The sequence below is a fragment of the Bison bison genome, unplaced genomic scaffold (assembly GCF_000754665.1).
Source record: "Bison bison bison isolate TAMUID 2011002044 unplaced genomic scaffold, Bison_UMD1.0 scf7180017864063, whole genome shotgun sequence".
Lineage (NCBI taxonomy): Eukaryota > Metazoa > Chordata > Mammalia > Artiodactyla > Bovidae > Bison > Bison bison.
In genome coordinates, this window is record NW_011494635.1 from 8,025,919 (window position 1) to 8,040,392 (window position 14,474).

Here is a 14,474-nt window from a genome sequence, read left to right on the forward strand (position 1 = left end):
TTGCATTGTAATGGGCTTGGGGTGGTTTAAGCTGTGGAGGGCGTATGTCACAGAGTTGCCTCCATCGCAGCTCCTGCAGGACTCCCCAGAGCCCCTAAATGTAACACATGAGATTGGTCTGAACCTTTCCATAGTTTGTTTTAATTGTCACAGATCTGATGGTTTCCCCATTGTGTACAGCTTTCTTTAATGTGCCTGGGAATATGGTCTGATATGTCCTGCTGGAGTATCTCCATCAGATCGCAGTGGAGTGCAGATAGTGGATTTATTTTAATATCTGTGTACTGTCCGTTTCTCTTCTCTTTACAGCTTTACCTTTAGTCCAAGTGGATGAGAAGGGAGAGAAAGTAAGGCCAAATCAGAACCGTTGCATAGTGATACTACGTGAGATACCTGAGTCCACCCCTGTAGAAGTAAGTCCTTTCTCCTCGGAAAGACACTTGGAATTTTGGAGGCATGTTTTTTCCTTTGTTCTGTGGTTTTTAGGGAGATGTATTTGAAACCAAAAATACATACTATAACACTTTTCGGTCTCAAGACTTCACTGTACATTTTACATTAAAAAAAATAGAGTTTATGGTAATTGAGTATTTAGAAGTTAGAAATAAAAAAGATTTCAATACTTACTCATTTTGAAGTAAAAATAGTAAACCACCAAGTTGTGACAGAGAACATATTCATGTTGAATAACTCTCAGAGCAAGTGTTTTCATGGTGAGGGGTGCTGTGCGCACCCGTGTGGCTTGTGCTCAACTCGAGCCAACATACTAGTATCGGTGCGTTTCTCAGTCTAATTTGGTGGTTGATTTTTTTCACTGTAAGTCATATTTTTCTATTTCTTTGTGCGCCTGGCAAATTTAGGGTGGATGCCAGGTATTTGGGGTTTTACTTTCTTGGGTATGGAGTATTTTGTGCTCCTTCCTGTGCATGTTCCTGAGCTGTTTGCGACTTACTTCAGTGACTTGGACCCGTGGAAGCAGATTGGCCTTGCCCTGGGCCAGTGCTTCCTGAGGGCTCCGCCTGTGGTCCCGAGTGAGCTCCATTTTCCACTCTGGCTGCTAGACACTCCCTGATCCTGGAGAACTCTGGGGGGAGGAGGGTAGTTCTCTCCATTCCAGGTTACTGTGTCCTAAGCACAGAGCTTTGGGGGAACCCCCTGAGTTCTGTAGCTTTGTACTAGGCCTGTGCCCACCCTCCTGACACCACATCCTGGAAGCCCCACCCATGAGTCAGGCATTCTTAGAACATCTGTACCTGTTCTTCTTACAGAAAGCTGTCCTACACTGTCTGAAAGCCATTATTTCATATATTTTATCTTTTGTTTGTGATTATCTTATGTGGGAGGGTAAATCTGGTTAGTCTCAAAAGTCCAGCTCATTTTTTGATTTCTTAAATTATCTTTCTCCCACTCTAAATTGTGTCGTTGTTAGCCTACTGGTATTTTCCTGTTAATTTAATTACTGGTCTCTTGGGGTTTGGGAGTGCTGTCAGTGGGTTGTGAGCTTATTTCCTGTCGCAATGGGATCGTAATTCTGGAAGCTACTTCAGCCACCTGGAGAGAGAGCCCTGGACTTCAGTGAGCTGGGGTTGTCTTTTCAGCGTCTGTCCTTAAGAACAGGCCTCATGTTTCTTTAGTGAAGACAAACGGTGCACAGTTGAGAATTAATTTCCAACTTCTCTCTGTTTCCTGTAGGAAGTAGAAGCACTATTTAAAGGAGATAACTTACCGAGATTTATAAACTGTGAATTTGCCTATAATGATAATTGGTTTATTACATTTGAAACAGAAGCTGATGCACAACAGGTAAGTTCTTCCTTGTGCACCCCTGCCCCATACCCCCTTTGAAGTGCAGTTTACCAGCACTTTGCAGTCAGTACACGGTAGGGCTCAGTGTGGGCACAGGGGTGACGATTGGCTATGAGTTCATTTCAGTCACTCAGTCATGTCCGACTCTTTGCAACCCCATGGACTACAGCATGCCAGGCCTCCCTGTCCATCACCAACTCCTGGAGTTTACTTAGACTCGTGTCCATTGAGTTGGTGATGCCATCCAACCATCTCATCCTCTGTCGTCCCCTTTTCCTCCCGCCTTCGATCTTTCCCAGCATCAGGATCTTTTCTAGTGAGTCAGTTCTTCGCATGAGGTGGCCAAAGTATTGGAGTTTCAGCTTCAACATCAGTCCTTCAGTGAACACTCAGGACTGATCTCCTTTAGCATGGATTGGTTGGATCTCCTTGCAGTCCAAGGGACTTTGAAGAGTCTTCTCCAACACCACAGTTCAAAAGCATCAATTCTTCAGCGCTCAGCTTTCTTTATAGCCCAACTCTCACATCCATACTTGAGTACTGGAAAAACTATAGCTTTGGCTAGATGGACCTCTGTTGGCAAAGTAATGTCTTTGCTTTTTAATAGGCTGTCTGGATTGGTCATAGCTTTTCTTCCAAGGAGCAAGCATCTTTTAATTTCATGGCTCCAGTCACCATCTGCAGGGAACCTAAAGTGCAAGGAAATCCTAAATAGGGGTGTGTGTGTGTGTGTGTGTGTGTGTGTGTAGACAGTTCTGTAGCAGTGTGCAGAACATAGGCATTATTTTCTAAGGACGTGTAACATGGGCAGCCCAGGAAAACTGGTTCTGTTCTTATCTCTGTGCAGAGAATGATTTCAATATTTGGAAAAGCATTTAGGAAATTTGTGCCTGACTCTAACGTTGCCTGGGCAGCCTTGTGTTATGAGGTGCATGAGAAGGCACTGAGGAGCCCTGGGGGAGGCGGGATCTTTCAGATGGCTCCCTACCGTGGAAGGAAGCATCGTGTTCAGAGGAAGCACTCGCCTGTGTAGAGGAACAGCCCTGGAGTGTAAGGTGTGCATGGCGAGACCGCAGGGGCTTCAAGAGAGAGAGAGAGGAGCCTGAAAGACAAGTTTTACCTGAATGGAGGGAAAGAGAGGGACCAGGAGAAGCAGGGTGATGGGAGGTGAGAGAAGGCAGGTGTGTGGATCGGGTGCCAGCCGCCTCTCCAGCCCCCCACCAGTGTGGAGAACACGGCCAACTTGGGGGATGCAGAGCCCTCAGAGCTACATAGGAGAACTTGGAGATGAGCAAGGAGCTGTCTAACTAGTGACTTCTGAACATCGTAACCCCGAGCCCTGTGATTCTGAGTGCCCATGGGCCTATTACTAGGAGCTTGGTGTTCTCCCAGGTGAGGACTCTTGCGCAGGGTCTATGAAATGCTGTGTGCTTTCTGTTAACACTTAAATTATATACAGATACTGCTCGTGAGTATTTTTTTCCTTTTTTCTCTTTATTGATGGGTAATCTATTTATAACATCATACTAATTTGAGAATTTGGGGTAGGGGCTCCATAGCTCTTACCAGATCTTTTAAGGAATCCATGACCCAAAAAAGGTGAAGAATCCTTGTTCTAGGTCTCATCCACCATATTCTACTACATAATTGCTTACTCAAGGTACTGAATTAATTGTAGGTTCATCTTATAAGATTAACACAATGGTATTATGGATGATTTTGTCCTCAGGCTTACAAGTATCTGAGAGAAGAAGTCAAAACCTTTCAAGGAAAACCAATTAAGGTAAGCAAGACCATTGGTTATGCTTTACCTGCAGATCAGTGTCCTTAAGTATTCTATTAATAACAGAAACTTCTGTGTTTTCACATAGGCACGGATAAAGGCGAAGGCAATAGCTATAAACACGTTTTTGCCAAAGAATGGCTTTAGGCCTCTGGACATGAGCCTCTACACACAGCAGCGCTACACGGCGTCGTTTTACTTACCTCCAGTCTATAGTCCCCAGCAGCAGTTCCCTCTCTACAGCCTGATAGCCCCCCAGACGTGGTCAGCGACACACAGCTATCTTGACCCGCCCTTGGTGAGTTGGCCTTACTGGAGCTCCTGTCGCAGACCCTTGGCGTGCTGGGCAGTAGATGCCCTCTTCTAAAAGGATGCCAGTTCAGATGGTGGGTGGTAGAGACTTTCCTCTAAGGGGTATGCCAGTTCAGATGGCTGGCGGTAGAGACCTCCTCTAGGGGGATGCCAGTTCAGGTGGTGCGGTCAGATGGGCCTTGACGCTCCGTGGGGGGTTTTCAGTCACTGGGAGATAAATAGCTGCAAAAACTTGAAGAAATCTCTGATGATGTAATCCCCATCCTTTGCCCGTTTGCCTCCCTCCTGTCGTGTGTTTCCTCTCCTAGCTGTGTAGCCCTGAGAACAGCATGACATGTGGTCATGAGCTGTGGGATAGCTGGGCCCTTCTGAGCACAGAACGGGTGCAGTGGGACGTGGTTTGAAGGGGAGAGTGGGGTTTCCTAAGCTTGTGACAGTCCCGGACAGTGGAGGACAGATGGCAGGCTTCACTGCACTTTGCCAATGCTTGGTTTTTTGCAAACTAGGACTGTGGCAGTGTCCATCACTCTCAGGCGAATGGTTGCTCCAGAGGAGGCCTACTGTGTGATTTTGTCTCTGGGCTCTAGTTGTGTTTGTCCTTCACCTCCACATCAGTCGTCTGGACAAGTGGCTGGTCCCTTTGGTCTGGCTGGGCCATGTGAGGCCCAGCAACTGCTCTAAAACAGGTTGTGTCATTGTGAGCAGGAGTGGTGAGATGGGGCCAGTTAGTTCTCAACAAGTTGTGTTACCAACTGCCTTAGCAACCAGTTTATTTTTATTGAAACTCTTGAGCACAGTTACTTAAATTCCATAGTTTTATGTGTAAAACTGCACATACGAAGTGATTGATCTCAACTGTCCTTCCATGATTTACAGTCTTCAGAATCTAGTTCTGGTGTGATGGGTATGTTTCTAAGTACACAATGGTTCCACAGAAGAACTTCAGAGGTGCTAACACAGCTTTCACTGCATCCTTCTCCCTCAGAATTTCCCTTTTGTTGGTTTCATTTTCTTTTTGAATGGTTTTATTTCGGTCTTGAACTGTTTCTAGTCATCCTATTATTATAGCTTTCGGTTAGCTCTAGTTAAGAGGAATCGCCAGCTTTTTGACTCTTCCTTTCAATTTAATGTAGGCGGGAACTGGGTGGCACTTGGGGGTTAAATGCCTTGGATCAATCAAGGAACGTTGTTTATATAGAAAGTGTTTGAAACCACTTCAGAATCCAGAAAACTGGAGTGATCCCTCTTCATCATTTTTTAAAAAGAACCATTTCAACACTAAGTTTTATCTTATTTTTGAGACAGATTTTTTAAAACAATGGGCTGATATTTAAAATTATGCACTTAAGCTATTTTACATTTTAAGATTATATTTAGTATTGTGTCTTTTAAGGGCACTGTGACCCTGTTTAATTTTTTTCTGACATAATATGTTAGTATATTTATATGTGGTATATTACCATGAATTGTGAGTTGGGGCATAATTATGAATAATCTGAAAATACCATGATACTCAGTCCAAGACTTACATGCAGGTGAGGTTAAAAGAGCCTCTCAGAGGTCATGATTATGACACAGATCCCTGACTGTCTCTAGGATTGAGGACTCTGATGGATTTTATTGAAGTCACCAGGAACAAAGAGTTGCTGGCTTGGTTTTGGCACAGTGGGGGTGTTGGCCTGGGCACTGGGACTCTGGAAACGAGCGAGTGGGTCCCATGCTCTTCCTGTGCTCAACGAGGGAGGTGGGGGCCAGGGGGTGGGCTTCTGGGCAGGTGCTCCCTTCTTTGTGTGTGAGGCAGATTCCTAGGGGTTGCTGTGGGCTCTCAGGACACCTTGGCCATTGGCAGTCATCCTGCCCAGTGCTCTTCTCTGCAGTGAGTGCTCCAAGTGTGATGTGAACATAACCAACCTGAAGTCTGTTTTGTAGGTAACGCCATTTCCAAATACTGGATTTATAAATGGGTTCACGTCTCCAACCTTCAAACCTGCCGCATCTCCTCTGGCTTCACTCAGACAGTACCCTCCAAGGAGCAGGCAAGTCTGTGAGAGGGGAAGGTTGCAGTCTTTGCAGGGTTGTAACAGGAGGTCGCTGCCACACTGTGCACTGCCAAAGGCTAGCAGGTACGTGTGATCACACTCAGTGGTCACACTCAGTGGAGAGGCTATGCCCTGCTCACTGACGGTGGGTGTGACGAGCAGTCCCGCCCTCTGGGGTGAAAGACTCAAGCACGGAGCTCCCTGCTGTGTGTGCCCCCGTGCCCCGTGGGGACGGGTGCACTGCCTTGGTGCACGTCTGCTTTTCATTCGGATGTAGCTGCAGCCACACAGAACACTGATGCTGTGTTTAGGTTTGCTTTACCAGACGTGTCAGGAGCTGACTGTTTAAAGTATCATTGCTAATATTTTCCCTAAGTAGAGAACAGACTTTTGCTCAGCCATTTCTGTGTTGGCACACCTGTTTCCTAAAACCGTGATTGTTTGGGAACTCAGTGTGCACAAACGTTATGTCTGCAGGAATCCTAGTAAGTCTCACCTGCGCCATGCCATCCCCAGTGCAGAGAGGGGGCCTGGGCTGCTGGAAAGTCCTTCCATATTTAACTTCACTGCTGACCGCTTGATGAACGGTGTGCGCAGCCCACAAGTGAGGCAGACAGCTCAGCCGCGAGCTCGGCTCCAGAACCCTCCGGCCTTTGCCAAGAGAGACGTGGGGCCTGGGCGCGTGGAGCAGAGCAGCTTCGAGTCCTCCCCGGGCTTAGGCAGAGGGAGGTGAGTGCTCATGATTTCTGTTGGACGGGTACTGTGGGCACTACATAAAACTATTAGTAGTGTCAAATTCCATGAATTTAAATGTCCCTCACAGAAAATCAAAGGGAAGGCTATAACTATCCAAGGTCTTGTATAGTCACTCACAGGGTTGGTTACTTTTAGAGCAGAGACTTGACTTGTCCCATCTTTATGGTGACAGGACACTGTTTCGTGGGAACCAAGGGTGGGCCAGACCCTGGGTCCTGGTCATTAACGTGCTGGCCCTGGCTGGGCAGCTGTATGGATTTTCAGACCGTGGAAGCCATCAGGGCAGTGAAGTGTCTTGGTGCCCTCAGGCCTGCATGACATCCATTCAGAAGGTGGGGTTGTTGCTGGGCTTGAGCCAAGTTTGGGGAAGGGCACTGAAGCCAGTGGTTTAGATCTTGAACCTTGGAAACATGCCTTGGGAACCATGGAGTGAAAGGCTGGCAGACGGGAGAGGAAGCCCTGTGTGGTTCAGTGGAGTGAGGGCTGGGGGCTTGGGAGTGGACCAGGCTGTCTGGGCGCTGTGCCCTTGGATGATCAATCAGATGGATCGTCGTTGCTGGTGGTTTTTTTTTTTTTCCGCAATTCACCTTTATAGCTCCGTGTCGGATTTTATACACCTTGCCACTCCAGCTGAATGGAAGTTCGAATATTCATATAACAGAAATTCTAAATGGGAAAATTATTTAAATCAGTGTTTTCTTTTATATCCCTATCTAGACCTCAGTTTTACTTCTTTATTATAAAATTTTTGTTTTTCTTATAAGATTGGGATTTTAGAATCTAAAGTCATCTATAGTAGATTACAAAGTTGTGAAGACTGAAATGTGCACACGCTGTGTACTCAGTGAAATCTGTTTCCAGTGGAAAAGGTCACAGTCTGCTGCTTTCCTCTTCTCTAGGAAGAGCTCCTTTGGTTATCGGAAGAAGCGGGAGGAGAAGTTCACAGTGAGTACCTCAGAGCCCTGCCGCTTTTGCCTGACGTTTCAATCCCACTTACACTGAACAAGCATGAGGTTTGACGAAGGTGTGAGAAGGAACTTTTAGACGTGGTCCTGCGGTTTTCTCGCCATGTGGTGTCGGCTGGGTGATAATGGCCCCTTTCGATGTTCTGAAGAGGAGGTGATGGCTGGTTTCCTGAGAAACCCCTGACTTCCCTGTGCCCTGTGCAGCACACAGGTGCACCCAGGGGTGGCTTGCACATGTGTGGTCTATCCACAGGCATCCAGATGGGTGCTTTCTGTGTGGGTAACCAGGTAGTGGTGCACTTTGAAATTATCGGGACCATGAGTTTGGACAAGCAGAATGAACTTCTCCCATGTAGGAATTAGCTCATCAGTGTTTTTCATTCAAAATATTTTTCTCTGTACCCGCTGTGTGGAAAGCATTCTACACAGTGCCTTCTGTAGCTTACAGTCAGGACAAACCCAAAATCAGTCAATGATGAGTGTACAGTGGTGACTATGTCGCTTGGTGACTGAGCAGCTCTCTCTCTGGGTGGCTCTGCAGCACTCCGATGGGGGCAAGCACCTGCCATTGTGGGCGCTGTGCCTGTGGACGTGGGCTCTGTATGCAGAGCTCCTCACCTGGAAGCTGGAGAAGACCCTGAGGCAGTTCTCAATCTGGACCCCAAGCCATCGAGTTATGTGCTCCCCTTACAGGACATAGCTTTTATTTGCCTAGAGTTTAGAAAGTGCACGTTGGTAATAAGTGAACATCCTGATTTTACCATATTTGTCAATTCAGTCTAGTTTTTGGTGACTCCTTTGGTAAGGCAATTTGTTCGGTTGATTCCAGTTGGAATGCATGAATTCCTGTACATTAAGACCAACAGAACGGGCATCTGTCTCTTGAGATCCTGGTCACCCCACAGGCGTCATCCCCCTGCTCACTGCATCATCTCCAGGGGGAAATGTATCCCATCACCATGCTGGTCTCGTTCTGTGTTGTGTTCCTAATCTGTGTGTTCATGCCCGGAACCACTCAGATGCCCACTCACGTGGTGTGGGTGTGTGTATTCAACAGTGAGCCCGTCGCTGCAGTAGGTGTTCTGAGCACCTGAGCAGCTTAGAGGCAGGTGGCAGACATGAACTGGAGGCCAGGCCACACTCCCTGGGACCAGGGATGGCACTCAGACCTCACGTAAAGCCATTCAGACTCTAAAAATGTTCAAACACTGCCTCTTTGGTCCTAAAAGCCAGGTCTTCCTTCCTAGAAATGCTCGTCTTCCGAAAAGCTGGGTTCACCTCAGAAACGTGCAGAGCTTTAAAGTGAAGCCTCTGAAAATTGGTTTGAGGTGAGCATGACCCAGCGTGTGCTGGGCTGCAGGGCACAGTGCAGCCTGGTTCAGAGGAGGGCACGCGTGTAAGCACGGTTGGCGGCTTGTAGGCACCAGTGCCACAGAGAAGACAGCCAGAGGCCCAGAGCATACTCGGGCAGTGGTCACAGGCTGCAGAGGAGACGGCCAGAGGCCCAGAGCATACTCGAGCAGTGGTCAGCTTGATTTCATCCTTGACCTGGGCTCCTGAGCTCTACCACAGTTTCTCTAGATTTTACTTCTGTAGAGATGCCTGTTGGTGTTAAGTTTCTGGGAAATTGTGGCCTTTCCTGTGAAGTAAGCCCCAGGAGGGCGTGGCTTCCCATCCAAGTAGCCCACCATTCAGCTAAAAATACCTGTGTTCTCCCCAGTGTAAAGCTCACGTCCCTTTTCCGCCTCGTCTCTCTCAGCTCAGGAGCTGGGTGCTCAGAACGGTTCCTGGTAGGCTGACTAGGAGCGTTCCAGTAAAAAAATACATCACTGCCTTTCTCCTGAGGTCTTGGACTTAAGTTTTACTTGAGTATTATGCTGAGTTTACGTTTTTGAAGTCATGGAGTGTGATAGAATCTCTTGTTAAATATCATGCTTTTACATGCTGATTAAAAATATTAGGAGTTTCAATAAGTTAATTTTCAGGTAACTAAAACCCCCCCTTCCCTTTTCTATTAAACTTTTTTTTAATGGAAATCCTTGTGAAATTTCTAACATAAGTTGTACAGAGTTGAGAGTGTGACTTTTGTTTTCTTCTTTATCCTCTATTTCTTAGATTATAGACTCTGCTGTGGTAACACAGAACTTGTGTGGAGGTGAATAAGGTTAATGTCAAGATGCAGGTTCTCGGGACTTTGCTGTGTCCCACTGGTCTGTGTCAGCTGCCTGGAGATCTGGGTGTCACACACACCTAGCTCTTACCGCATGTTTGAGCGTGGCTGGCAGAGCGCTGCGGTTCCTTCTGCCTTTTCAGCTCCACTTTCATGGGTGAAGCTGCCTAACCAGGTGACCTTTGACAGGTGACCACGTTGGCAGGGTTGAGGACCTCAGAGACCAGGGAGGTGTTTCTGAGCCCCTCTTGCCCAGCCACCCTGGGCAACTGCACCGTGTTCTTCTCTTTCAGAGGAGTCAGACTCAGTCTCCAACGCCGCCCAGACCGCCGTCCCCCAGCTTCGAATTAGGCCTGTCCAGCTTCCCCCCACTGCCTGGGGCAGCAGGGCATTTGAAGACAGAGGACTTATTTGAGAACAGGCTGTCAGGCTTGCTCACAGGAACATCCAAAGAAAGGGTAAGATGTCCGAGCTTCCGAGCCTGATGCTTGCTCTTGCTCTTCACAGGCATGCTGTGTCCACGTGTGGAAGAGGCTTATGGAGGGCAAGTGACGCAGTGGCCTCCCAGGTTTTGAGCAGCAGGGTCAGAGAGAAGGCCTGCGCTGCTGGGCTATAGAAATGCAGGTTGCTTCATTATTCTTGTTTTGTAGGACCTGCTTGCATTTTCCAGATCAGCAGAGTAAAAAAGAAAAGTCTGAATCATGCCAGAAATAACATGTTTTGAATAATCTACATGAATAACTAGAAGCTTGAGCAACTGTACTGTAATACAGGGGTGCGGTCGGTGACCTCTGTGGGCTTCCACGCTCCTAGGGGTCACTCCTTAGCAGTGACTCCATCCTGGGAATGAGGAGCACTATGGGCGCCAGGCGCTCCCTGTGGCTCTGCTGCCGGCAACAGCAGAGGGACCGAGCTGCTGCCAGGACCAGGGCGGGGGGCCGGAACGCCTCGCCCAGCCACCCCACTGAGCTCTCGACCTGGCTCTCACCACCATCACCCCCATGCCCTTTCCCCCTGCCATCACCCCACCTACTGCCCCCGATCTGAGTCAGAATCCCTCACTCTGGGTTGGGGAAGGCATTGCCTGGCAGACTCCATCCACAGCATCTGCAGCTGGGGAGCCCTGCAGAGCCCCTCGGTGCCAGGCAGGGTCGTGGTACCCTTTAGCCAGATCTTTAGTTGTCTCATACTGGTGTGTGGTTACTGCTCCTGTTTTTAGCCTTCGAGACTGAGAGGGTTCTGCGTTTTATTTTAGAGAAGCACTTACTAAACTTGATGTGCCCTGTGCGTTACTGTATACCTTAAACTCCAGATAGTGATGTCTGAGGTGTCAGTGCCCCATGGAGTGATGGCAGAGTTGGTGTGACCAGTCCTAGCTTCACATGGACCCCATTCCCCTCGAGGTGGGCAGAGGAGCAGGACAAGCAGGCTTCTACCCTGTTTCAAAAATAGCTTTTAAAAAATTCTTTTTACTACTTTTTTTTTTTTTTTTTTAACATTTCAAGTTTGTGTGAAATTTATCTTGAGAAAAGAAATGCTGCTTTTAAGAAGTCTGAGCCTGATTCCAGCTGGAAGGGCCCGTGTCACTGCTTCTCAGCAGAAGACCTTGGTGGCGTGTAGGGCCCTGGGAGGCCTCAGATTGGACAGGTTCTGACAGCACAGTAGCACCGCACATGCCCTGGGCGTGAGGAAGCTTTTACACAAAGGAGGCATTTCTACGCCCGTGTTTCCGCCACCCTTGAGTACAAGATCGTGAGAGACGATTGTTCTTATGGCCCCCGGGTTGCCATCACCACCTCCCCTGTGCCTAGGTAGCCATTCCCTCCTCCAGGAGGAGGTATCTACCTGACCCAGAGATTGAACCCTGGTCTCCTGGGTGGGGAGGGCAGTGCTGTTCCCTTCAGAGTTCTCATTTCTGAACTTTCTATCTGCTTTGAAGAGTGAGATTTTGAGAAAAGGCCTGTTGGTAATCAGGCTCCCTTCGGCTCTTTATTTTCTCTATCGCCTTTTTTAATTAACAAAATGGCTGTGTGTTTGAGTGGTCATTGCCTATCGCCAGGTATCTGCCTTAAACGGACTAAGTCTCTTTGCCTCCCGTTGAGTCAGGAGAGTTCACATCAGCTTTCAGGGGCTGCTGGTGAATTCAGGTGGGAACTGCCGCCCTCACCCCTCGAGGCACTCAGGTTCAGTCAGTGTGGAGCCATGCACTGATGTCCCTGCAAGGCTGAGCCATGCTGGACTCTGCTGGGGACTCTGCGCTGTAGATGTGAGAGTTCAGGTGCCGGCAGCTCAGATGAGTGCGGTCCGGTCCCTTTGGGATGGTGGGTGTGCCAGCCGCTGTGCTTGCACACAGAGGAAGGCTAGAGACAGGCGGGGTCTGCCCAGAGGAGGGGCGGCTGCAGTGTCCACTCTGCCCGGGGTCGGCCCACGCCTGCTCCCGAAGACGGCGGACACCATCGCTGTGTGTTTAAGATCATTGATGGAGACCTGCTGGACGTGCCTCTGTGCGGTGATGAACTGTTCTTCGTGGTTTCAGAGCCTGAACGCAGATGCCAGCACGAACACTCTTCCTGCGGTGCACCCGCGAGAGCCCTTGGCGCCCTGTGCCGTGTCCACAGCCTGCGAGCGCACCCCCTCCCCTGCCCGCCCGCCTGAGTAAGTCCAGCCATGCCCGGGGCCCCGCGCCCAGTGCCCTCTGCGGGGCTGCCCACTCATGTCCACTCACGCATGTGCCCGGTGGCATCTTTCCAGGGACGCCAAGGTGGTGGAGAAGCAGAGGGAAACCCCGAGTGTGGACAGACCGCCTCCTGCCCTGGCCCTGAGCACCACTGCAAGTAAATCGGTGCAGGTGAACGGTGCTGCCTCGGTATGTGCCCGCAGGGGTTGGGGGATGCCCAGGGGCTTCCAGAGGGGTGGCCACGCACGTGCGCAGCAGGCCCTCTGCACAGGGTACCAGGGCCTTGGGTGATAATTCCAGCTGACCGCTGTGGCCGTTCATCATCTGAGGAGCTGCAGCTTTCAGCTCCTGTGCCTCGTGGATCAGCGGGCCCCCCGTCTCCCACCCTACTCCTCTTCCTTTCATTTTTAAGTTACAAATGGTTGATGGAGATGACAGACTTTAAATGTCGTCTTCTGTCATTTAGGCTTCATGCTTCCACTTACCTGGAAACCCCCTCCCCTTTTTTAAGTTGTTACCTCTGACTTTTCTTTTGTCACACCTCCAGTCCCCCATATGGGCCGGCCATCGTCTTCCCCAGTCCCAGAGGCCGCGTGGCCAGCAAAAGCAGCTGCTGCTCTCATTCTTGGAGCTGCCTGGTGTCTGCTGCCTCTTTGGGCTTGTCTGTGCCTTGGAAGGTGCCCACAGGCCAGAGGCTGGGAGTTCAGTCTGCACTCTACTTCTCCATGCCTTTTATCCATTTTTACAAAGTATTTGTAGAGTGTCTTGGAGGGAAAGTTGTGCTCCAGGGGAAACTCAGTTGTTGAAATGTAGGAACTCTTCATTTAAGATACTTCTGAATGTGGTTAGAGCTGGAAACTTGTACCTCTGCCTCTGTGAACCTGATTCTCATATGTCATCACACTAATCCCAGAGTTGTCCGTTTCCCAGGAATTGCGAAAACCCAGCTACGCAGAGATTTGTCAGAGGACAAGTAGAGAGCCACCGTCTTCCCCGTTGCAACCCCCAAAAGAACAGAAGCCAAACCCGGTCGGCTCTGGGAAGGAAGAGAGGAAGGTCACGGAGAGAGAGCCCCCCGCCCCCAAATCCAGCCCAGGACCACCCAAAGACCAGAGGAGGCCGCTGGGCCGCCGGCCGTCACCCCCAGGCTTGGGGCGGCGTCCACACAGAGAACAGAGCCCCCCACCCAGGCCCCCTCAGTGAGCACCGAGGTCTGGGAGGGCTGCGAGGAGCTGAGGTCGCCACAACTAGGCACTATCCCGCTCGGACGTGAGTGAGCCGCTGGCTAGGAGCTTGCAGTGTAGGCGAGGCCCACAAGGTGCCTGCAAGTTATTTTTCTTCTATGAGTCGGATTTCCCCCCTCTTGAAAAAAATCTATTTTTCAGGATTTAATTAATATAAACCTTATTTTAGGTTGGTGCTTAACTGGAGGTGATGCATAAGTCTGATTTTTTTCAGGATAGAAAATGCATTTATCCTAACAAATTGATATTTTTTATTAAGCCTCCATGTGGCTATGAATGCAAGCTATATATATAGTGAGTTTTTCTAAATTAAGCGGAACTATGCTACTTCATTTTTTAAAATAACTGGTTAGCAAGTGCGTATCTCTGAGATGTCCAGGCCGCCGGGTGAAGCTGAGGACCAGGGAGGAGGACTGAGGTGATGCTGTGAGCGCAGCCTGGGGGAGCGGGCGGGCTCGCCAGCCTGGGAGCTGCCCTTCACTCGGAAGCCTAGCAGGTGGTTCTAGCATTTTCTAAGCAGAGTCCGGTTTTGGTCCACTGGGCAGAGTAAACCTGCACAGCCCCGAGAGCCCTCTTGTCCTGCCAGCAAGTAACCAGCTCCTCACTCTAGTCTCAAGTGGCTGTTATGTAAGATAAACTCAAAGCACATTGTGAATAGAACTCAAATGAAATATAAACTTTGTAGCCCACTGACATGTTACCGCGAAATTGTACCCTGATGT

At 49.2% G+C, this 14,474-nt stretch overlaps 1 protein-coding gene across 2 annotated transcripts in view; it reads left to right on the plus strand.

Moving 5' to 3' along the window:
- LARP4B (La ribonucleoprotein domain family, member 4B) overlaps positions 1-14,468 on the plus strand; it is a 57,259-nt gene extending 42,791 nt beyond the window's left edge. For both annotated transcript variants that reach the window (XM_010836411.1, XM_010836409.1), the window contains 11 exons: positions 310-413; positions 1,693-1,803; positions 3,536-3,589; positions 3,678-3,887; positions 5,831-5,937; positions 6,418-6,669; positions 7,596-7,641; positions 10,125-10,289; positions 12,368-12,486; positions 12,583-12,697; positions 13,439-14,468. In XM_010836411.1, coding sequence (XP_010834713.1) covers positions 310-413; positions 1,693-1,803; positions 3,536-3,589; positions 3,678-3,887; positions 5,831-5,937; positions 6,418-6,669; positions 7,596-7,641; positions 10,125-10,289; positions 12,368-12,486; positions 12,583-12,697; positions 13,439-13,711 — 1,556 coding nt within the window. In that variant the 3' untranslated portion in view covers positions 13,712-14,468. The remainder of the gene's footprint in view (positions 1-309; positions 414-1,692; positions 1,804-3,535; positions 3,590-3,677; positions 3,888-5,830; positions 5,938-6,417; positions 6,670-7,595; positions 7,642-10,124; positions 10,290-12,367; positions 12,487-12,582; positions 12,698-13,438) is intronic.
- The last annotated feature ends 6 nt before the right edge of the window (positions 14,469-14,474 follow it).